The sequence below is a fragment of the Hemiscyllium ocellatum genome, chromosome 47 (assembly GCF_020745735.1).
Source record: "Hemiscyllium ocellatum isolate sHemOce1 chromosome 47, sHemOce1.pat.X.cur, whole genome shotgun sequence".
NCBI lineage: Eukaryota > Metazoa > Chordata > Chondrichthyes > Orectolobiformes > Hemiscylliidae > Hemiscyllium > Hemiscyllium ocellatum.
This window is the reverse complement of record NC_083447.1, coordinates 20,169,945-20,194,848: the sequence shown is the minus strand read 5'-3', so window position 1 is coordinate 20,194,848 and position 24,904 is coordinate 20,169,945. Positions and strand designations below refer to the sequence as shown.

The 24,904-nt window shown below is 46.4% G+C and overlaps 1 protein-coding gene across 1 annotated transcript in view; it reads left to right on the top strand.

Moving 5' to 3' along the window:
- The window catches only part of LOC132836705 (cytochrome c oxidase subunit 7A2, mitochondrial), a 30,112-nt gene extending 5,606 nt beyond the window's left edge, over positions 1-24,506 (top strand). The window contains exons 2-4 of the mRNA XM_060856109.1: positions 21,291-21,380; positions 23,787-23,871; positions 24,244-24,506. Of these exons, the coding sequence (XP_060712092.1) occupies positions 21,291-21,380; positions 23,787-23,871; positions 24,244-24,302 (234 nt within the window). The 3' untranslated portion in view covers positions 24,303-24,506. The remainder of the gene's footprint in view (positions 1-21,290; positions 21,381-23,786; positions 23,872-24,243) is intronic.
- The last annotated feature ends 398 nt before the right edge of the window (positions 24,507-24,904 follow it).

Sequence of the window (24,904 nt, the reverse complement as noted above, 5' to 3'; positions counted from 1 at the left end):
GTAAATTCCTCACTGCCTGTAACTGCTGCTCCAATCTATCCATACAATCTGAAAGGATTTGCAGCTGAACACACCTCTTGCAAACTTCATCATCAGTAACTTTTGAAATTCTCCCTACTCTCCCACATCTGACAGGAACCACACATCACTAGTAACAGCCATCCCTGCACCTTAATCTACAGATCTAGAAAATAGCACTGTCTTACTATTTTAAAAATACTGCTCCAGGCTAACTTAATACCCGTGTTTTAAATTTAAAAGATGTAACCAACAGAAAGATCTTAAAAAACCCTCCCCCCTCCTCACACTTATAGATTTACAATAAAGGAATGGTTTATACATTTTCTACATCTTAAAACTAAACATTTAGTTGCTTCAGGCTCTGAAACTGCCAGCTCTGAATCATTCTGATGATGAGGTCTTTCCAAGGTCAGCTGTGAAATGTCACTGATAACTTGTTTCTTCTATTGAACTCTAGAGCTGTCCACATGGTCTCTCCTGAAACTCCTACTCTCTCTCTTTCCCTCTGTTTTAGAGTATGATTGTTTCCGATCTTTTTTTCCCCAAAAGTTCCAAAGACATGAAGTCAGTCTTGATCGTATTAAATGGTACAACAGGCTCAAGGGACTGAATTACCTACTTATGCTCCTAGTTCTTAAGTTCTGATATAAAAATACAGTGAAATACTCATGTTACCATGCTTAAGGAGAGAAGACATTACTGTACTGTAGTTTAATAACAAGCAGCATCAAAGAACGGAAAGATGGGGCAAGATGGGACGTACTTCAGTCCCACAATGGGGAGTGAGATGGGTGTCAGCCTGTCTATTAGCTGTTGGCACATCATTTGATAAGCCAGCATTTGTTGCCATCCCTAATTGCTCTTGAATTGATATTGATATTGAGTCTGCAGGGTTCCCAAATGGAAAATGACAGGCAAGTGCTAGTGTCGGGGTAATGTCATTGGTCTGTAAATCCACAGCGCAATTGTGGAGGTTGCAAACGTTCCACCATCTCCAGAGGGATGCCACAACCAGACACGTATTCCACTCCCCCCACCCGTCAGCCTTCTATAGGGACCGTTCCCTCCAAGCCCTGGGTCACTCCTCCTTTGCTCCCAACACCCCCTACAGCACCTTCCCCTGCAACTGCAGAAGGTACAACACTGACCCCTTTACTCCCTCCGTCCTCACTATCCAAGCCCCCAGAGACACCTTCCAGGTGAAGCAGTGATCTATCTGCACTTCACTCCATTTACTGTATTCGCTGCTCACCATGGGGTCTTCTCTACATTGGGAAGCAGAAATACAGACTAGGTAACCGCTCTGTGGAACACCTACATTCTGCCCGCAAAAATGACCCTGAGCTTCCAGTTACCTGCTCTTTCAACGCATCACCACGTTCTCTCGCCAACATCTCTGTCTCCGACTTGCTGCGGTGCTCCATTGAAGCTCAGCGCAAGCTGGAAGAACAATATCTCATTTTCTGCTTGGGGACCCTGCAGCCTTCTGGACTCAGCATAGAGTTCAATAATGTTAGGGCCAGAGTACCGTTTCCCATGTCCATCCCTTGACGCCCTCACACCAGACCTTATCACAGGCTGCTACCACACACAATCCATTACCAACTTCTAATGGTCCCCATGAGCAGTTACTGAATGTCCAAGCCATCCTTTATCCGTTCCTTTGTATGTCCAACTGTTTCTCTCGTGGGATCCATCTCCATGTATCGTTTACTCCTTCCCCCTAACCCCCTCTTCATCTGGAACATTTATACCAACCCTTCTCTAAGCTACAATCAGATCTAAAGAAGGTTCATCAGACCCTCAACATTAACTCTGCTTTCTGTCCACATTCTCTCCAAATAATGATGTGATCTTTGACACACCAGTGACTGAGCACCCTGAAACCAGTTCCTTCTCAGTTTGTTCCTCCGTGAAGCCCAGAGGTTTGGAGAGACCTGTTGGTGGTGTGTGACCCTGAATGAAGACCTGGTCCTGTCTGAAGCTTCTGATTGGAGGGAATGTGCATTAGCGGGTGTCAAGTGGCGCTCAGTGGATAAAAAGCTCTCTAGTCAGAGATTGTGGCTTCAAGTCCCACTTGGACACAACGCCACAGCCACCTCCTCCCAAATGTTATTCCCACTGTGACCCCATTGAGAGTCTGAGAAACAGAAGATTGGAGCAACACAGTGATCATTTCAGCTCACGACCTGCCACCTGGGATCCTAAACAGCCTGGTCATGTCTGGGCTGACCTTTCAGCTTGGCTGCACTGTCAGAAATACCACTGTGTGGAGCACCATTAAGCTAAAGGGCCTCTTAGGTTGAAGATACCAAGGCACTGTTTGAAGGGTAGTAGGGACTGGGATTAGTTAACATGGCTTTGTACACAGGAGTACTTGAGTATGCAGGTTAACTTCATCTTTATTCTTCACAATCTCAGCTTGCTAAATAGAATTCAGTCAAGTACTCTATCCTAGCATTGACCACTGCTGAAAATGTGTTGCTGGAAAAGCGCAGCAGGTCAGGCAGCATCCAAGGAGCAGGAGAATCGACGTTTTGGGCATGAGTCCTTTTTCAGGATTCCTGAAGATTCCTGAAGAAGGGCTCATGCCCGAAACATCGATTCTCCTGCTCCTTGGATGCTGCCCTGCTGCGCTTTTCCAGCAACACATTTTCAGCTCTGATCTCCAGCATCTGCAGTCCTCACTTTCTCCTAGCATTGTCCACTCTCTGTCATAAGTTGGTCTGAAATGTACATCGTGTCAATGGTCAACCTTTAAATTTTGTTTATATTTTCAAACCGAAACCATTCGCTCTCGCTCTGTTTCTTACCATGTTTACAGGAGTCTGTACTCTCTAGTCTGCTCTGAAGGCTGATACAAGCCTTCTAGAAGGTTCTTCTGCAGCTATTTTTGCTGCTGTGGACCATTTGGGTGTTCAAGGCACACGCCTGCTTTTTGTATCATTTGCTGGGTGTTATTTACAATATTCTATTATTCATGGCCGATCAGATAATAGTGCACATCCTCCAGACAGTAATTGGTTCAGAGTCCAGTATTGTTTTCTGCATCACGGAATCTTCGGATTTTCCTGGATTTTCTACTTTTGGATGACAGGTCACTGACTGACTGGAAATGTGAACTGTGTTTCTCTGCCCAGACCTACTGATCTCCACAACCTTCCTGTACCTTGTATTGAGAATTGGCTGTTGTAATGTGCCTTCCAGTACTTGCTCAAGACAAAAGTAGAAGTTGCTGGAAAAGCTCAGCAGGTCTGGCAGCGTCTGTAAAGAGAAATCAAAGATAATGTTTTAGGCCAGGTGACTTTCCCTCAGAAGTAGCTCGAGAGCCTGTTTATATAATCCTATTTAATCCCCACTACAGGGTGCCCTAATCAAATGAATGAGCCAAGACATTGCTGCTAATTGTGTCAGTGTAAGCTGATAGTGGTCTGAGGGAGACTTTGGGTCAGAAAGTGAGGATCTGGAATTTGCATTAATGTGAAAATTCAACAGTGGCCTCAACATAGAGTGCACCAGCATCAAAATCTCCCCATCCCCAGCCTCATCCCCTGTCCAGCCCTCCTGCCTCCTTGACCTAACCTGTCCATCTTCCTTCTCACCTATCTGCTCCATTCTTCCCACTAACCAATCACAATAGCCTCCCACCTGCACTGTCCCACCTATCTACCCCGAACTCCACCCCTCAGGGCATGGTTAGGAACAAGGGACTGGGATATCATAGCAATTACAGAAACGTGGCTCAGGGATGGACAGGACTGGCAGCTTAATGTTCAGGAAGGATAGAAAGGAAGGCAAGAGAGGAGGGGGAGTAGCATTTTTGATAAGGGATAGCATTACAACTGTGCTGAGGGAGGGTATTCCTGGAAATACATCCAGGGAAGTTATTTGGGTGTAACTGAGAAATAAGAAAGGGATGATCACCTTATTGGATTGTATTATAGACCCCTAATAGTAGGGGAAATTGAGAAACAAATTTGGAAGGAGATCTCGGTTATCTGTAAGAATAATAGGGCGGTCATAGTAGAGATTTTAACTTTCCAAACATAGACTGGGACTGCCATAGTTTAGATGGAGAGGAATTTATTAAGTGTGTGCAAGACAATTTTCTGATTCAGTATGTGGATGTACCTACTAGAGAAGGTGCAAAACTTGACCTACTCGTGGGAAATAAGACAGGGCAGGTGACTGGGGTGTCAGTGGGGGAGCACTTTGGGGCCAATGGCCATAATTCTATTTGTTTTAAAATAGTGATGTAGAAGGATAGACCAGATCTAAAAGTTAAAGTTCTAAATGGGAGAAAGGCCAATTTGATGGTGTTAGGCAAGAACTTTCAAAACTTTCAATCTGAACGGGGGCAGATGTTCGCAGGTAAAGGGATGGCTGGAAAATGGGAAGCCTTCAGAAATGAGATAACGAAAATCCAGAGAAATATATTCCTGTCAGGGTGAAAGGAAAGGCTAGTAGGTATAGAGAATGCTGGATGACTAAAGAAATTGAGGGTTTGGTTAAGAAAAAGAAGGAAGCATATATCAGGTATAGACAGGATAAATTGAGTGAATCCTTAGATAAGTATAAAGGCAGTAGGAGTATACTTAAGAGGGAAATCAGGAGAGCAAAAAGTGGACAGGAGAGTGGCAAATAGGGTTAAGAATAATCCAAAGGGTTTTAAAAAATGTATTAAGGACAAAGGGTAACTAGGGAGAGAATAGGGCCTCTCAAAGATGATCAAGGCAGCCTTTGTGTGTAGCCACAGGAAATAGGGGAGAGATACTAAACAAGTATTTTACATCAGTGTTTACTGTGGAAAAGGATATGGTAGATATAGAATGTGGGAAAATAAATGGTGACATCTTGCAAAATGTCCAGATTACAGAGGAGGAAGTGCTGGATGTCTTGAAATTAATAAAGATGGATAAATCCCTAGGACCTGATCAGGTGTACCTGAGAACTCTGTGGGAAGCTAGGGAAGTGATTGCTGGGCCTCTTACTGAGATATTTGTATCATCGATAGTCACAGGTGAGATGCCGGAAGACTGGAGGTTGGCAAATGTGGTGCCACTGTTTAAAAAGGGTGGTAAGGACAAGCCAAGGAACTATAGACCAGTGAGCATGATGTCGGTGATGGGCAAGTTGTTGGAGGGAATCCTGAGGGACAGGATGTACATGGATTTGGAAAGGCAAGGACTGATTAGGAATAGCCAACATGGCTTTGTGTGTGGGAAATCATGTCTCACAACCTTGATTGAGCTTTTTGAAAAATTAACAAAGAAGATTGATGAGTGCAGAGCAGTAGATGTGATCTCTATGGACTCCAGTAAGACATTTGACAAGGTTCCCCATGGGAGACTGATTAACAAGGTTAGATCTCATGGAATACAGGGAGAACTAGCCATTTGGATACAGAACTGGCTCAAAGGTAGAAGTCAGAGGGTGGGGTGGAGGGTTGTTTTTCAGACTGGAGGCCTGTGACCAGTGGAGTGCCACAAGGATCGGTGCTGGGTCCACTAATTTTTATCATTTATATAAATGATTTGGATGTGAGCATAAGAGGTATAGTTAGTAAGTTTGCTGATGACATCAAAATTGGAGGTGTAGTGGATAGCGAAGAAGGTTAGCTCAGATTACAACAGGATCTTGATCAGATGGGCCAATGGGCTGAGAAATGGCAGATGGAGTTTAATTCAGATAAATGTGAGGTACTGCAATTTGGGAAAGCAAATCTTAGCAGGACGTATACACTTAATAGTAATGTCCTTGGGAGTGTTGCTGAACAAAGAGACCTTGGAGTGCAGGTTCATAGCTCCTTGAAAGTGGAGTCACAGGTAGATAGGATAGTGAAGAAGGCATTTGCTATGCTTTCGTTTATCGGTCAGAGTACTGAGTACAGGAGTTGGGAGGTCATGTTGCAGCTGTACGGGACATTGGCTAGGCCATTGTTGGAATATTGCGTGCAATTCTGGTCTCCTTCCTATCGGAAAGATGTTGTTAAACTTGAAAGGGTTCAGAAAAGATTTACAAGGATGTTGCCAGGGTTGGAGGATTTGAGTATAGGAAGAGGCTGAACAGGCTGGGGCTGTTTTCCCTGGAGCATCAGGGGCTGAGGGATGACCTTATAGAGGTTTACAAAATTGTGAGGAGCAATGGATAGGATAAATAGGCAAAGTCTTTTCCCTGGGGTCGGAGAGTCCAGAACTAGAAGGCATAGGTTTAGGGTGAGAGGGGAAAGATATAAAAGTGACCTAAGGGGCAACTGTTTCACACAGAGAGTGGTACGTGTATGGAATGAGCTGCCAGGGGAAGTGGTGAAGGCTGGTACAATTGCAACATTTAAGAGGCATCTGGATGGGTATATGAATAGGAACGGTTTGGAGGGATATGGGCCGGATGCTGGCAGATGGGACTAGATTGGGTTGGGATATCTGGTCGGTATGGACAGGTTGGACCGAATGGTCTGTTTCCATGCTGTACATCTCTGCGACTCTAAGTCGTTCACCATCTTGATTTGGAAATGTATCGATGTTCCTTCACTGCTACTGGGTCAGAATCCTGAATTTCCTTCGCTAATGGCACTGTGGGTAAGTCTACACCGTACCGACTGCTTTATTTCAAGAAGGCATCTCACTACCACCACCTGCAGGGTAATTTTGGGCAGGCAGTAAAGACTGGCTCAGCCAATGCTGCCCAATTCCAGAAATGAATAAAGGAAAATAATAATGGAGAATCGGTGGAATGTCTTCCTCAGAGGGTGCTGAATCACTGGAATTCTCTATCCTAGGGGAGTTTGGAGGTTCTTGCATTGCCATACAGCCTGGAAACAGACCCTTCAGTCTAACTCATCCACGCGGACCTGATATTCTAAATTAATCTCGCCCCATTTGCTAGCACTTGGCCCATATCTCTTTAAACCCTTCCTATTCAAGTAGTCATCCAGATGCCTTTTAAATGTTGAAATTATACCAGCCTCCACCGCTTCCTCTGACAGCTCATTCCATACATGACAAAATGACCCTGAAGGTTCCTTGTAAATCTTTCCCCTCTCAACTTAAACCTATGCCCTCTATGTTTGGACTCACCCACCCTGGGGAAAAGATTTTGTCTATTTGCCCTATCCATGCCCCTTATGATAAACCCCTAGAAGGTCACCCCTCAGCCTCTGACATTGGAGGCAAAAAAGACCCCAGGCCATTCAGCCTCTCCCTATAGATGAAACCTTCCAACTCTGGCCGCATCCTTATAAATCTTTTCTGCACCCTTTCAAGTTTCGCATCTTTCCTGTAGCAGAATTTTGCTGGAATTCTCTACCCCAGAGAATTATGGAGGCTTTCTCATTGATTATGTTCAAGGCAAAAATCAATAGGTTATTGATTATTATGAAAGATGTCAAGGGATCTGGAGAATGGTGGTGAGGGGTTTCATCCATAAATGGTGGGACAGGCTTGTTAAACCGAAGGTTCTGCATATACTTCAATGCCCCTGTAATTGAGCTTGTTCACCTTTATCTGTTCGCCTGTATGTTTTTCTCTTCCCTTCGAGGACAGCGGAGAAACAATTGAAAGGATTGTCAGGCGAGGTAGCAATCTGCTGAGCTGTCTCCTGAACACCCCTTGTGTGGCCAACTCCCTGGAGTGGCACTTGAACTGGAACTTCTAGTTCAGAGCCAGGGGCAATACCTACTGGGGCATATGGCCTCTGTTTAGCTGCTCAAGTACTCTTCTGAAATGATGAAAGTGTTGTGTGAAGGAACCCTCCTCAGAATTGGGTGGAATATTTTCATATTGATCTTTTAATGCTCAGCTAATTCATGACAATGCTGTCTCTTTGCCCAGTGTTCCTCCTGGTCTGCGTAGCTGGGCACCTACACACAATCTCTGCTCTTTCGATTTTGCACTTTGATTCTTTTACTTAGTTTTGTCTATCATTTTGAGAACTGAACCTTCCCTGGCATTCAGGTTTATAGTAATGAAGTTAAAAATCACACAACACCAGGCCAGAGTCCAACAGGTTTATTTGGAAGCACTGGCTTTCAGAGCGCTGCTCCTTCATCAGGCATCCTTCATAACAACCACATGATGAAAGAGCAGCACTCCGAAAACTAGTGCTTCCAAATAAATCTGTTGGACTATAATGTGGATTAGGGCCCATCAACATTGTACACCCCATTCCAACACCAGTATCTCCAAATTATAGTAACGAATGCTTCAAATGTGAATACTTTGTGTCTCAACTGTCAGGAACAAGGTTGAATAGAAGAGAAAATTGATCAATAGGCTATTGGGAAGTGATTCGACTTGTCAGGAAAAACTGGGAGAGGAATCTGGGTGCCAGGATATATTCCCCTGATGGACAGTAACGTGAATAACACCGTATCCAATTATTGCCACAGTGCTAGTGAGGTTTTACCTTAAACCAGCAGAGCAATCACAAGGACATTGTGTCTCCTGCACCATTAATATCCAGTGGTGTGTTGCTGAGTGTCCATCCCTCCTGTTCATCATTCAGTTCCACAAACGCAGGCACAGAGTGTTACTTGGTGGTTTACAGGGACAGGAAAACAAGGCAAGCCAAGTGAGTTAAAACTGGGCTGAGCACTGCCAGTCAGAGGTGGGTCACCATCAAGAAGCAAGTTTACATTGAGACCAGGATAAGGCACTGAGGGCCAGACTGGTCTCTCGAAGTGGTTGGTTGGGCCATTGTGTTGGGGTTGGACAGAGTGGAGAGTGTCAGGTTGGTGACTGGGCAGGATGGTAATGCCAGATTGGGATTGGTCAGGAGGGCAGGTTGAACCGTACCTACTGGACAATGGAGAAAACGCAGAGGTGAAGTCATGTGCTCCGGGAATGGTAGCACTGAGTGATTCGGATTTGGTGAAAGGTGAGGGCAAATTCTTAACTACGTCCTTAACTAAGCTTCACCTTGCTTCACGTTATTCTGACATCATCCAGCTCTACCTAAAGCTTTTTATAAGTAGATCAGGAATAAAGAATGGCTAGGGAAAGATTAGGGCCCATCAAGGATAGTAGTGGGAAGTTGTGCATGGAGTCCAAGGAGATAGGGAAGTGGTAAATGAATATTTTTCATTAGTATTCACACTGGAAAAAGACAATGTTGTTGAAGAGAATACTGAGATACAGGTAACTAGACTAGATAGGATTGAGGCTCACAAGGAGGAGGTGTTAGCAGTTCTGGAAAGTATGAAAATAGATAAGTTCCTGGGCCAGTTGGGATTTCTCCTAGGATTCACTGGGAAGCCAGAGTGAAGATCGTTGAGCTTCTGGCTTTGATCTTTATGTCTCAGGAACAGTGCCAGAAGCCTGGAGGATAGCAAATGTTGTCTCCTTGTTCAAGAAGGAGAGTGCAGACTACTCTGGTAATTATAGACCAGTGAGCCTTACTTCGGTTGTGGGTAAAGTGTTGAAAAAGGTTCTAAGAGATAAAATTTATAATCATCCAGAGAGGAATAAGTTGATTAGGGATAGTCAACACGGTTTTGTGAGGGGTAGGTCGTGCCTCACAAACCTTACTGAGTTCTTTAAGAAGGTGACTGAACAAGTGGATGTGGTGTATACGGATTTCAGTAAGGCATTCGATAAGGTTCCCTACAGTAGGTTATTGCTCAAAATATGGAGGCATAGGATTGAGGGAGATATAACAGTTTGGATCAGAAATTGGCTAGCTGAAAGAAGACAGAGGGTGGTGGTTGATGGGAAATATTCATCCTGGAGTTCAGTTACTAGTGATGTACCACAAGGATCTGTTTTGGGGCCACTGCTGTTTGTCATTTTTATGAATAACCTGAATGAAGGAGTAAAAGGACGGGTTAGTAATTTTGTGGATAACACTAAGGTCAGTGGAGTTGTGGATAGTGCTGAAGGATGTTGTAGGTTACATAAATAAGTTGCAGAGCTGGGTTGAGAGGTGGCAAATGGAGTTTAATGCAGAAAGGTGTGAGGTGATTCACTTTGGAAGGAGCAACAGGAATGCAGAGTACTGGGCTATTAGTAAGATTCTTGGTAATGTAGATGAGCAGAGAGATCCCGGTGTCCATGTACATAGATCTCTGCAAATTGCCACCCAGGTTGATAGCGTTGTTAAGAAGGCGTACGGTGTGTTAGCTTTAATTGGTAGAAGGATCGAGTTCCGGAGCCACGAGGTCATGCTGCAGCTGTACAAAGCTCTGGTGTGGCCGCATTTGGAGTATTGCATACAGCTCTGGTCACCGCATTAGAGAAGGAAGTGGATGTTTTGGAAAGAGTTCAGAGGAGATTTATTAGGATGTTGCCTGAAAAGGAGCGAAGGTCTTTATGAGGAAAGGCTGAGGGACTTGAGGCTATTTTCATTAGAGAGAAGAAGGTTGAGAGGTGACTTAATTGAGACGTTTAAGTTAATCAGAGGGTTAGATAGGATGGACAGTGAGAACCTTTTTTCTCGGATGGTGATGGCTAGCACGAGGGGACCTAGCTTGAAATTGAGGGGTGATGGATCTCGGACAGATGTCAGAAGTAGTTTCTTTACTCAGAGTTGTAGGGGTGTGGAATGTCCTGCCTGCAACAGTAGTAAACTCGCCAGCACTAAGAGCATTTTAATGGTCATTGGATAAACATATGGATGATAATGGAATAGTGTAGGTTCGCTGGGCTTCAGATTGGTTCCACAGGTTGGCACAATGTCGAGGGCTGAAGAGCTTCTACTGCGCTGTAGTGTTCAATGTTTGCCTCACCCCTCCCAACACCACTCCTGCACCCTCGCACCCCTTCCTAACCTCCTTCCCACCCTCTCATACCCTCACCCTGTCTTCTCCACCCCCTCCTTCCTACCCTCTCAATCCCATGTGCACCTTTGCCCCCCAAATGAATGCTTCTGTCAAGCTGCATGAGGGATTTCCCTCTGTTAAACACGCTAAATGGATATTGTTACACAGATGAAGAAAAATCAGAGAGTGAATGTTAAACTAAACATAAAAAATGTTTTTTTAAAAAAAGAACTTGGTGTCTTATGTTGTATGTGTACTTTGTCTCTAAGGGACTTCCCTGTGCTGTGTGTGTACATAATGTTGTCACTCTGCCCGACAGCACTGTGTCTGACAGTCAGTCTGCTGTGGGTTGGTAAGCCTCACTCACATAGGAACTAGCTGGTTACTGCAATGTCTTCTTAACAACTAATACAGTGTTTTACTGCCGTAAATGAACCACCCGGCAGAGTTGATCAATTCCTGATGACTGACTGATGGTTAACCTGGAGCATTGTTCATTCTGAATGTCAGGGTGTGTGTATTGATGAACTGGCCTGATGATTGGGATCCGTGCTGTCTGTGGTGAAGTGTTGCTAGTTTGGTAACTGATGAGCAATGTTATGAATCATTGCAGACGCACTGACTTTTTAATGGTGTCGATTTGTCTGACTCATGGGCCTGAGTGGAGAAGGTTTCTGTAGCACATGAACAGGTTCCTGGGGCGATTTGTTGGAGGAGAGGGTTAATGGAGGGTGATGGTGATATCTGGGAGGGACAGAGGAAGCTGTAGTCACTGCGTACCTGTTCCATCTCCCTGTGGTTGCTGCACTGGCACCTCGCAGAGTACACCAACAAAGAAAGAGTTAAAAATAAAACCCAGCAAAATGTCGACACAGCGTCAGCTGACCTATAGCATCAGAAAGCAGGTCCTGGAAAATGAGAGGTTTCCATAGAAACAAACAGCAGCCCAGCTCTAGTTTATTGACATAAAATACTGGAGGGGGAATTCAGCACCTGAAAGTGATAAACGTTACACTCTCTCAATATTGCAGCTTTATTCTCCCCTATAACCGTCTATTAATTATTCAAACTCTGTATTCCTGTGTCAAGAATGCTTTAACCAGGACCTCACGAAATAAGAAGACCATAAAGAATTGGAACCAGAGGGGTAGACCATTCGGCCCCTCTAGTTTGCTCTACCGCTCAATAGTGGCTGATCCAACATTCCTCACTTCAACTTTCCTGCCTCTTTTTCCTGTAATCCTTAATTCCCCAACTGATCAAGAATCTATGTATGGCAGCCTTAAATATACACAAGGATCCTGCCCCCACTGCTCTCTGCGGCAAGGAGTTCCAGAGACCGTCAACCCTCAGAGAAGAAATTCCTCCTTTTCTCAGTCTTAAATTGACGCCCCATTATTCTATGCCTTCTGGTCTTGATCTTTCCCATGAGTGGGAACATCCTCTCAGCATTGACCCTGTCATGCCCCTTAAGAATCCATTAGGTTTCAGTGAGATCACCCGCTACCCACTGGAGGATGAGGGTCTCAATCTATTTAGTCTTTGCTCACAAGACAATCCGTCCACACCAGGGATCATCCCAGTGAACCTCCAGTGAACTGTCCCCAATGATATGATCTCTTTCCTCAGATAATGGAAACTGCTCACAATGCTCCAGATCTCACTAGCACCTAGTACAGTTGCAGCAAGATTTCTCAGCTGTTCTGTTCCAACCCCTTTTGAAATAAGGGCCAACATTCCATTAGCCTCAAAAACTGGAGTCGCTGGAAAAGCTCGGCAGGTCCGGCCGCATCCGTGAAGAGAAATCAGAGTTAACGTTTCGGGTCTGGTGACCCTCCCTCCAAATGTTAACCCTGATTTCCCTGCACAGATGCTGCCGTACCCGCTGAGCTTTTCCAGCAACTTCTGTTTGTTGTTTCCGATTTCCAACATCCACAGTTCTTCCAGTTTTTATTCCTTTAGCCATCCTGTGTGCTAGCTTTCTCTGTGGGGTGGATGAGTAGCCCCCTCCCCAGTCCCTTTGTCGCAAGCTGTCGCATTAACATTATGCAAGGCAGAACAAGCAAGAGAGCAGACAACTGAAGGGGTGGGGGGGGGGGGGGGGGGGGGGGGGGGGGGGAGGTGGGGAAGATGGGGAGCGGTGATTTAGATTAGATTCCCTACAGTGTTGAGGGAACAAGTCCACACCAATCCTCCAAAGCGTAACCCACCCAGACCCATTTCCCTCTGACAAATGCACTTAACACTATTGGCACTTTAATCATCTTTGGACTGAGACATTTTGGAGTATGGGAGGAAACTGGAGCAAACCCACACAGACATGGGGAGAATGTGCAAACTCCACACAGACAGTCGCCCGAGGCTGGAAGCGAACCTGGGACCCTGGTGCTGTGAGGCAGCAGTGCTAACCTCTGAGCCACTGTGCTGCCCCCACGGTGGCACGGTGGGAGAGAAGGGGGTGGTGCAGAAAGACTGCAGCTTGAAAAGAGTAAGAGCACAATAAGTGAGGGGTGTTGATGCAAAAAAGACCCATTTGGTTGAAGCTTCTCATCCTGGGCTTGTCAGGATTGTTTGCAAGAATACCAATTCAAGAGGCAATCCAACACTTTCACTTCATGAAAGGCAAGCATTGATTGATTGGTTGGTTAGCAAACTGATTCTGTTATATTCTAAAAGAGGGTGACTCTGTGCTCTTTCTTTTAAGTTGCCTCCCCACATTGTTCCTCCCAAAAGCAGCTCAGGCCTACACTCCTGTTTCGAAGAATTAGGCGTGATCTGATTCTGAGGGTATAGTCTCAAGAATAAAGGGGGGCCACTTTAAGACTGAGATGAGGAGGAATTTCTTGTCACAGAGGGTGGAGAGTCTTTGGAATTCCTTGTGCAGAGAGGTGTGGGGGCACACCCCTTCTTTAGAAGAATGAGTGGGGGCACGGTAGCTCAGTGGTTAGCACTGCTGCCTCATAGCCCCAGGGAACCGGGTTCAATTCCAGCCTCGGGCAACTGGTTATGTGGAGTTTGCGCATTCTCCCTGTGTCTGCGCGAGTTTCTTCCCACAGTCCAAAAGATGTTCAGGCTAGGTGGATTGGCCATGCTGAATTGCCCATAGTGCGCAGGCTAGGTGGGTTAGCCAGAGGAAATGCAGGGTTACAGCGTTAGGGTAGGGACATGCATCTGGGTGAGATGCCCTTTAGAGGGTCTTGATGGGCTGAATGGCCTGCCTCAATGCCTTAGGGCTCCTATGATTTGAACGAGTAAGATTTGACTTGGCAGGACATCATTGATATTGAAGATCCACACCTTGTGGGAGCGAGTGGAGCAAGGCGGCAACGGTTTCAGAATAAAGGGTCACCCTTTTCAGATGAAGATGGGGAGAATTGCTTCCTTCAGGCATTCCTTAGTCTGAACAATTCCCTCCTCCAAGAGAGCAGGGAGGGCTGAGTCACTGAATCCATCCAGGGACAGATTCTCGTTGATGGGGAATGGCTGGCAGGAGAGTGAAGGTAGAGTTGCAGTAATGATTTTATTCAAGGGCAGTGCAAGCTTGAGGGGCCAAATGGCCTGCTCCTGCTCCTATTGCTCACAATCTGACACAATGAATCTCTTCTCTGTATTCTGTCTTAACTGCCAACTGCTTGCCTGAATGCAGAGTTTTTTTTGACTAAGTTGACTGGTGCAGTCTGGGATTGAGACCAGGAAGCCGTGGATCTGAACGTCTAGAGAATGAAGTCGCTCTGGGATGGCAGGGCAGGGGAGGAGCAGGGAGCTCTGAGCCAGTGTGAGGCAGTGCTGAGGGAGAGTGTGTGCATATGGTGATGCATGGCGCTGAGTGTGGGGTCTCAGGATGTGGCAGGAGCAGCTGTATGAGAAGACTTGTACTTCCCAGAGATCCCCTGGATTCTAGGGGCAAGGGATGAAGCATCAGCTGAAAAAGGATCACCGGACCCAAAACATTAACGGATTCTCTCTGTCTCTTGTCTCTGTCTCTGTCTGTCTCTTTCTCTGTCTGTGTCTGTCTCTGTCTCTGTCTGTGTCTGTGTCTCTGTCTCTGTCAGTCTCTCTGTCTCGCTCGCTCTCTCCCCCCCTTCTCCCTCCCTTCCTCTCTGTGTGTGTGTCTCTCTCTCTCTCTCTCTCTCTCTCTCCCAATAATCAATAGACAATAGGTGCAGGAGTAGGCTATTCAGCCCTTCGAACCTGCACCACCATTCAATATGATCATGGCTGATCATCCTTAATCAGTATCCTATTCCTGCCTTATCTCCATAATCCTCGATTCCACTATTCCTGAGAGCTCTATCCAACTCTTTCTTAAATGAATCCAGGGACTGGGCCTCCACTGCCCTCTGGGGCAGGGCATTCCACACAGCCACCAATCTCTGGGTGAAGACGTTTCTCCTCATCTCTGTCCTAAATGGTCTACCCCATATTTTTAAGCTGTATCCTCTGGTTTGGCACTCATCCATCAGCGGAAACATGTTGCCTGCCTCCAGAGTGTCCAATCCTTTAATAATCTTATATGTCTCAATCAGATCCCCTCTCAGTCCTTTAAACTCAAGGGTATACAAGCCCAGACACTCCAGTCTTTCTGCGTCAGGTAGTCCCGCCATTCCAGGAATTGACCTCGTGAATCTACGCTGCACTCCCTCAATAGCCAGAATGTTTTTCCTCAAATTTGGAGACCAGAACTGCACACAGTATTCCAAGTGTGGTCTCACCAGGGCCCTGTACAGCTGCAGAAGAACCTCTTTGCTTCTATACTCAATCCCTCTTGTTATGAAAGCCAGCATGCTATTAGCTTTCTTCACTACCTGCTGTACCTGCATGCTTACCTTCATTCACTGGTGTACTAGAACACCAAGATCTCTTTGTACTGCCCCTTTACCTAAATTGATTCCATTTAGGTAATAATCTGCCTTCCTGTCCTTACCACCAAAGTGGATAACCGTACATTTATCCACATTAAACTGCATCTGCCATGCATCTGACCACTCATCTAACCTATCCAGGTCACCCTGTAATCTCCTAACATCCTCCGCACATTTCACTCTGCCACCCAGCTAAGTATCATCAGCAAATTTGCTAATGTTATTGCTAATACCATCTTCTATATCATTAACATATATTGTAAAAAGCTGCGGTCCCAGTATTGATCCCTGCGGTACCCCACTGGTCACTGCCTGCCATTCTGAATTGGAGCCGTTTATCACTACTCTTTATTTCCTATCAGCCAACCAACTTTCAATCCAAGTTAGTACTTTGCCCCCAATACCATGCACCCTAATTTTGCTCACTAACCTCCTATGTGGGACTTTATCAAAAGCTTTCTGAAAGTCCAGGTAGACTATATCCACGGGATCTCTCTTGTCCATCTTCAGAGTTACATCCTCAAAAAATTCCAGAAGATTAGTCAAGCATGATTTCCCCTTCATAAATCCATGCTGACTCTGACCTATCCTGTTACTACTATCCAGATGTGTCATAATTTCATCCTTTATAATAGACTCCAGCATCTTTCCCACCACTGAGGTCAGACTAACTGGTCTATAATTTCCTGCTTTCTCTCTTCCACCTTTCTTAAAAAGTGGTACAACATTAGCCACCCTCCATTCTGCAGGAACTGATTCCGAATCTATCGAACTCTGGAAAATAATCACCAACGCACCCACGATTTCTTGAGCCACCTCCTTCAGTACCCTGGGATGTAGACCATCAGGCCCCGGAGACTGATCAACCTTCAGACCTAACAGTCTCTCCAACACCAATTCCTGGCAAATATAAATTCCCTTAAGTTCAGGTCCTTCAGCTGTGTTACCTCTGGGAGATTGCTTATGTCTTCTCCAGTGAACACAGATCTGAAGTACCAATTCAATTCTTCTGCCATTTCTTTGTTTCCTGTAATATATTGAGGAGAAAGTGAGGACTGCAGAGCTGGAGATCAGAGCTGAAAATATGTTGCTGGAAAAGCGCAGCAGATCAGGCAGCATCCAAGGAGCAGGAGAATCGACGTTTCGGGCATGAGCCCTTCTTCAGGATTCCTGAAGAAGGGCTCATGCTCGAAACGTCAACTCTCCTGCTCCTTGGATGCTGCTTGACCTGCTGTGCTTTTCCAGCAACACATTTTCAGCCCTGAAATATATTCCCCTGTTTCTGTATTCAAGGACCCAATTTTAGTCTTAACCATTTTTTTGCCTTTCACATACCCAAAAAAGCTTTACTATCCTCCTTTATATTTTTGGCCAGTTTACCTTCGTACCTCATTTTTTCTCTGCGTATTTCCTTCTTTGTAATCCTCTATTGTTCTTTAAAAGCTTCCCAGTCCTACTTTTTCCCACTTATCTTTGCTATGTTATACTTTTTCTCTTTCAACTTTATATGTTCCTTGACTTCCCTCGTCAGCCACGGCCACCCGTGCCTCCTCCTAGGATCTTTCTTCCTTTTTGGAATGAAATGATCCTGCATCTTCTGCATTATACCCAGAAATAGCCACCATTGTTCCTCCACGGTCATCCCTGCTAAGGTATTGCACCATTGAACTTTGGCCAGCTCCTCCCTCATAGCTCCATAGTTCCCTTTATTCAACAGAAATATTGTCACTTCCGATTGTACCCTCTCCCTCTCAAATTGCAGATTGAAGCTTATTGTATTATGGTCACTACTTCCCAATGGCTCCTTCACTTCGAGGTCCCTGATCAATTCTGGTCCGTTGGACAATACCAGATCCAGAATTGCCTTCTCCCTGGTAGGCTCCAGCACCAGCTGCTCTAAGAATCCATCTCGGAGGCACTCCACAAAGTCTCTTTCTTGAGGTCCAATACCATTCTGATTCTCCCAGTCTACCCGCATGTTGAAATCCCCCATAACAACTGTAGTAACATCTTTGCAACAGGTCAATTTCAGCTCCTGATTCAACTTACATCCAGATTACTGTTTGGGGGCCTGTAGGTAACTCCCAAGAGGGTCTTTTTACTCTTAGAGTTTCTCAGCTCTATCCACACTGACGCTACATCCCTTGATTCTAGGTCGCCCCACACATGGGACTGAATATCATCCCTTACCAACAAGGCCACCCCACTCCCTCTGCCCGTCAGTCTGCCCTTACGATAGTACATGTAGCCTTGAATATTCATTTCCAAGGCCCTGTCCACTTGAAGCCACGTCTCGGTTATCTCCACAATATCGTATGTGCCAATTTCCAAAAGAACCTCAAGCTCATCCATCTTATGTCTAATGCTTTGTGCGCTCATGTATAGTGTTTTTAATTTGTAACTGCCCTCACCCTTCCCATCAAATCCTATTTCACTCAGCCTTACAGGATGATCCCTTTATGAGTTTTCTGCCTCATTGATACAGTTGTCTTTCTTGACTTCCCTTGTTCTAACCTTCCCTCCAATTTCCTCCTTAAACATCCAGTTTGTCCCCTCTCTTCCCCCCCCCAGGCCACTTAGTTTAAACGTAGCTGTGTTGCAGTAGCAAACCTGCCTGCCAGAATGCTGGTCCCTAACCTATTAAGGTGCAAACTGTCTCTCTTATATACTTTATGCTTACCACAAAACATACCCCAGTGATCCAAGAATTTAAATCCTTGCTTCCTGCACCAGTTCCCCAGCCACACATTCAAGTCCATTATCTCCCTGTTTCTGGCCTCACCAGCCCGAGGAAGCAAACCGAATAACCACCCTGGACGTCCTGCTTTTCAGCCTTCTTCCTAGTTCTCTGAAGTCCTGCTGTAGTATGTTCCTCCTCTTCTTCCCGACATCATTTGTGCCGACACGTACCACCACCTCTGGCTCTTCACCTTCATCCTTGAGGATTTCCTCTCTCCCTCCCACTCTCTCCCTCCCTCTCTCCCTCCCTCCCTCTCTCTCTCTCTCTCCCTCTTTTTCCTCTCCCTCCCTCTCTCTCCTCTCCTTCCCTCTCTCGTCTCCCTCCCTCTCTCTCCTCTCCTTCCCTCTCTCCTCTCCCTCCCCCTCTCCTCTCCCTCTCTTCCTGTCTGTCTGTCTGTCTCTCTTTCTCTCTCTCTCTCCCTCTCTCCATGTTGGGTTGACAGCACAGTAACAGCAATGTGCATTTGTATAGCACCTTTGGTATCAATGGCAGCCCTGAGCTGTGTTACAGAACCATTATTAAATGGAATCTGACACAAAATCCCCAGATAAGAAGATAGATTGGAGTTGATGGTGTAAAACCTGGGCAAGGAGCCTGGTGTTAAGGAGTGTCAGGAATAACATTTGTTGACATCAGGTCCCGTTCTGGCAACACCTACATGTGGATAGATAGTTGGTTGTCTTTAAGCTCCCACTCACCCCCACAGGGGCGGCACAGTGGCACAGTGGTTAGCACTGCTGCCTCACAGCGCCAGAGACCCGGGTTCAATTCCCGATTCAGGCGACAGACTGTGTGGAGTTTGCACATTCTCCCCGTGTCTGCGTGGGTTTCCTCCGGGTACTCCGGTTTCCTCCCACAGTCCAAAGATGTGCGGATCAGGTGATTTGGCCATGCTAAATTGCCCGTAGTGTTAGATAAGGGGTAAATGTAGGGGTATGGGTGGGTTGCGCTTCTGCGGGTCGGTGTGGGCCGAAGGGCTGTTTCCACACTGTAAGTAATCTAATCTAAAATTTCCCATGGTCTCATCCCCATTTCTAGAAGAACTCCATATTTACCTCCAACCTGAAAAGCCTCCAATTATCCGCAGACCTCTTAGTCTGTCGTTGTTCCACTGTTCATGTGTCTGGGCCCTAAGCTCCCTCTCTAAGCCTCTTGTCGTCACTCTTCTCCTTTTTAAAATCTGTCTCTTTGACTGAGCTTTTAGTTACCTGTCTAATATCTCCAGAAGAAGCTCAATGTTGAAGAGTGTGGAGCTGGAACAGCACAGCAGGTCCAGGCAGCATCTGAGGAACAGGAGAATTGACGTTCTGGGCAAAAACCCTTCATCAGGAATGTGTGTGTGGTGGGGTGTGGGGGATGTGGAGCTGAGAGATAAATAGGAGAGTGCTACCTTCTCCCCCACCCTCTCATTTATTTCTCAGCCTCCTTCTCCCTCCACATTCCTGATGAAATGCTTTTGCCCAAAACATCGATTCTCCTACTCCTCAGATGCTGCCTGACCTGCTGTGCTTTTCCAGCACCACTCTCTGGACTCTGATCTCCAGCATCTGCAGCCCTCACTTTCTCCTCGGAAGCTTAGTGTCAAGTTTAGTTTGATAATTGCTTCTATGAAGCACTGGTGAAACATTTTACTGCACTAAAGGCTCTAGGCAAATGCAGGTGGTTGTTGTAATGAAGGAGGTGAAAGTCTGAGGGAGTTCCTTTTGCAGAGACAGTTGAAGGGTGAAGTGATGGAAATCGGGCAGGTGCAGGAAGCCAGGAGTGGCGGAAACACAGAGATGTCTGAGAGGGTTATAGGGATTAGGGGGATGGGTGGGTATATGGACGTGGGGGCAATGGCAGAGGCCAACAGGGGCAAATTGCACAAATACTAAGGATGAGAATTTTAAATGTAATAATATTTAAAAGGCGTCTGGATGAGTTTATGAATAGGAAGGGTTTAGAGGGATATGGGACGAATGCTGCCAAATGGGAGTAGATTAATTTAGAATATCTGGTCAGCACGGATGAGTTGGACTGAAGGGTCTGTTTCTGTGCTGTACATCTCCACGATTCTATAATAAGTTGCTGCATCCTGAACCAATGTATGTCACCAAACAATGGGATGATGAGGGAATGGAGCTTGGTGCAAAGTTGGAATCAGGTTACACAGGATTTAACAGTGCCATGGTTTTGGAAAGTTGGGAAATGGGAGAATATGCAGCAGTACATTTGAATGGCCACACGAGGAGGTAGTGAGCGTGTGAATGAGGATTTCAGCAGCAGGTGAGCAGAGACTGGGCAGGAACACACGTTGACTCACAGAATGGCAACCTCTTAAACTTCAAATCCTCATCCTTGTGTTCAATCGCCTTTGTTGAAAATGTGTTGCTGGAAAAGCGCAGCAGCTCAGGCAGCATCCAAGGAGCAGGAGAGTCAACGTTTCGGGCATGAGCCCTTCTCGTGCTCCTTGGATGCTGCCTGATCTGTTGTGCTTTTCCAGCAACACATTTTCAGCTCTGATCCCCAGCATCTGCAGTCCTCACTTTCTCCTAGAAGATTCAATCCCCTTTGTGCCAATCTCAGCCCACCCTCCAGTCCCTAGAAAACTCTTAGATATCTCTGCAATTCCTCCAGTTCTGGCCTCCTGCTCATCCCTGATTTCAATCACTTTACCCTTCAACTATCTCTGCAATGGACCTCCCTCTCAGCTTCACCTCCTTCAGGATGGAAAGGGGAGTGTTTTGGAACAGAAATGTTAAGGCATTGGAAGTTCACCTGATGGTCAGAGGGCACTGAGGTTGTAAACGGGGTGATTGAGCCCTGAGACAGTGCCTGGGGAGGGAGTTAGCTCAGAAGCAGGTCTGGAAGGTTACTTCCAGAGTACACAGCACGGCTATGTAGAGTCAACCTTGTCTTCTCTTTGCCTCCCCAGGCTCTGCGTTCCCTGGCCTCTCGGTCCTTCTCGACAACAGTCAGAAACCAGTTAAAAAACAAAGTGCCGGAGTATCAGAAGATCTTCCAGGTACCAGTGGTGGGATTCTGCACATTTTATTAAAACGCACTTGGGGGTGGGGGGGGGAGAAATAATTCATGTCATAATTGATTTAAGGTCCCTCTCAAATCGAAACTCCGGAGGCAGGGAGCAGTATCCTGTGAGAAAATATTTCTAGATTTAAAATTAGAGTGTTTTTGCTGTCTCTAGGTCATTGTGTCCAGAAGGTCTACAGCACAGAGTCTGTCATCAGTCAAAAACAAACTACTCGCATCCCATTTTCCAGCATTTGGCCCCAATACACTGCCCTGAACCAGGCACTGATATTATACAGTGTCCGCAATCAGGCACTGATACAATACATTGCCCTGAACCAGGCGCTGATATAATACAGTGTCCGCAATCAGGCACTGATACAATACAGGGCTCTGAACCAGGCGCTGATACAATACACTACCCTGAACCAGGCGCTGATATAATACTGTGTCCGCAATCAGGCACTGATACAATACAGGGCTCTGAATCAGGCACTGATACAATACAGGGCTCTGAACCAGGCACTGATACAATACACTACCCTGAACCAGGCACTGATACAATACACTACCCTGAACCAGGCACTGATACAATACACTACCCTGAACCAGGCACTGATACAATACACTACCCTGAACCAGGCACTGATACAATACACTGCCCGGAACCAGGCACTGATACAATACACTGTCCTGAACCATGCACTGATACAATACACTGCCCTGAACCAGGCACTGATACAATACACTGCCCTGAACCAGGCACTGATATGATACACTGCCCGGAACCAGGCACTGATACAATACACTGCCCGGAACCAGGCACTGATACAATACACTGTCCTGAACCAGGCACTGATACAATACACTGCCCTGAACCAGGCACTATATAATACACTGCCTGAACCAGGCACTGATACAATATACTGCCCTGAACCAGGCACTGATACAACACACTGCCCTGAACCAGGCACTGATACAACACACTGCCCTGAACCAGGCACTGATACAACACACTGCCCTGAACCAGGCACTGATACAACACACTGCCCTGAACCAGGCACTGATCCAATACAGTGTCCGGAATCAGCCTGTACTTGGATGGAGCAGCTCCAACAACACTCAAGAAGCTTGACACCATCCAGGACAAAGCAGCCTCCGCTTGACTGGCACTGCATCTACCCCCTCCAACACCGACACTCAGTAGCCGCAGTGTGTGCTATCTACAAGATGCACTGCAACAATTACCCCTAAGGGTCCTTTAGATAGCACCTTCCAAACCCATGACCACTACCATTTCAAAGGTCAAAGGGCAGCAGATACGTGTGATCAGCACCACCTACAAGCTCCTCTCCATCCTGACTTGGAAATATATCGCTTCCTGTCACTGAGTCAAAATCCTGGAACTCCCTCCCTCAGAGCTTTGTGGGTCGATCTATGGCACGCAGATTGCAGCACTTCAAGAAGGCAGCTCACCATCACTTTCTGAAGGGCAACCAGGAACGAGAAATAGATGCTGGGCCAGTCAGCAATGCCCATATCGCAAGATGACGATAAACTAATCCTGTGAATGTATAAAATAAAGGAAATGGTATGAAGGGAATGGCTAGGGTCTGCTCCTTTGACCAGGCAATGGGGAAAGCAGGCACCCCGGAGTCCCTCCAGGTACGTCAGAGCAGGAATGGAGAGCACAGCCTTGTACAAACTGGGCCTCCTGCCTCATCCTCATAATCTCAGCTTCAGGTGGTGTGCTTCCTACTGCGGTGTGGAAGGGTAACTCCAGAGGATTCTCCAATAGGTTATTCCCCATAAAGAACAATGATATGGCTGAGTTGGCATGGAAACGGTCACCCAGCAACACCTTACCAAGAACCCCCACATAATTACCACCCCCACCCCTGTACTGTCAAACACACCCCAATCCACCCCACAGTCACCCCCACCATTGCATATACCCCTAGATATGCCCACACCCTCAAGCACACCTTCCCACACTCACACACATACAGCCCCACATTTACTTTTCCCCACACTCACTCACACCAGACTCACTGACTTAGTAACCTCCACACCCCCCCCTCCCAAACACACACACACACACACACACACACACACACACACACACACACACACACACACACACACACACACACACCAGTTGTGATTGTTTCAAAGACTGGACTGGGCTTGAAGGACTGAATGGCCTACTCCTGTTCCTATTGATCAGTAGCTCACTGATGGTGAAACGCTTTGAGTTTATGAAGACACTGTGCAAACCCGAGTCTTTTGTTCCTCTAACTAAAGCTCCACATCTCTATGCGCTGACAGACTGCAGCAGTGTGGCAGAGTGATGAAAGCAGGATTACTGGTTCTCACTGGTTTGTTTGGTGTCTCACTACAGGCAGATAATGATCTTCCTGTCCACCTGAAGGGAGGAACGGTCGACGCTGTGCTCTACCGTATCACCATGGCAATCACTGTCGGAGGTGAGGAGTAGTGCCTGGGATTGGAATAAAAACAGTAGCAGCTGGAGAAACTCAGCAAGTCTAGCAGCTTTTGCAGAGAGAAAGCAGAGTTCACATTTCAGGTCCAATGACCCTTCTACAGCTGATTCTTGCCAGGCTGGAGCAGGGCTACTATGATACAGTGGTAGTGTCTCTGCTTTTGGCCTAAGAGGGTGAGGTTCAAGTCTCATCTGTTCCAGAGGTGTGTCAGAGTGTTTCTGAGCCAATTGAGTAGGAAATATCTCTTCCAGGTCTGACTGGGCTGTACTCCAGTTGCTCTGCGCTGTATTTCCTGACGACAATATTTTATTTCTGTCAGTAATTGTGCTCTCTCCTCATCTTTTCTCCCCACAGGCACATTCTTCTCAATCTATCACTTATTCCAGGCAGCTCTACCTCGAAAAAAGAAATGAAGGCAGACAGGGAGCTCAGTGAGGCCTGGTCAAGCCTCCCCTTCAACCAAGTGGTTTTGTTGGATAAATTAAAACTGCACAGAAATGTCCAGTCCTAACCGAGTTATTGTATGCCAGAGGGTCTTCTCACTACATGGGACACAGCTCATTCCCTCGCTGTTTCCATTAGTGTTTACTATTGCCATTAAAGTGTTTGAAAGAGAATGCTGTGCTTTCTGGGTTTTGGATAAACATGTCCTCGAGGTGTTGGTCAGGTTTTCCCCATGGATCACCCTTCGCCTGTGCTCGGTCTCACCGAGGCCCCTACCAGACTGGGGGCAGCAGTGTCAGGAGGCCAAGACTGAATCCCCAACCCTTCCCTCCTCCTCCACGTAGCCACTAGCACTCGGAGCCAGAGAGCTAGGCTGGGCATGGGGTCTCACAATCTACCCCAACAACACCAGGCCATCAGGGGAGTGGCCTCTGTCTGGGCCACAGCAGAAGAGCTTGGTCTGGCAGAGATGGCCTCCAATTCCCTGCTGGGCAGGATAGACCCAAACCCCTGTGCCAAGTTGGAACTGGACTATTCTAGGCTAGTGACTGGGCTTGCCAAGTGGCAAACA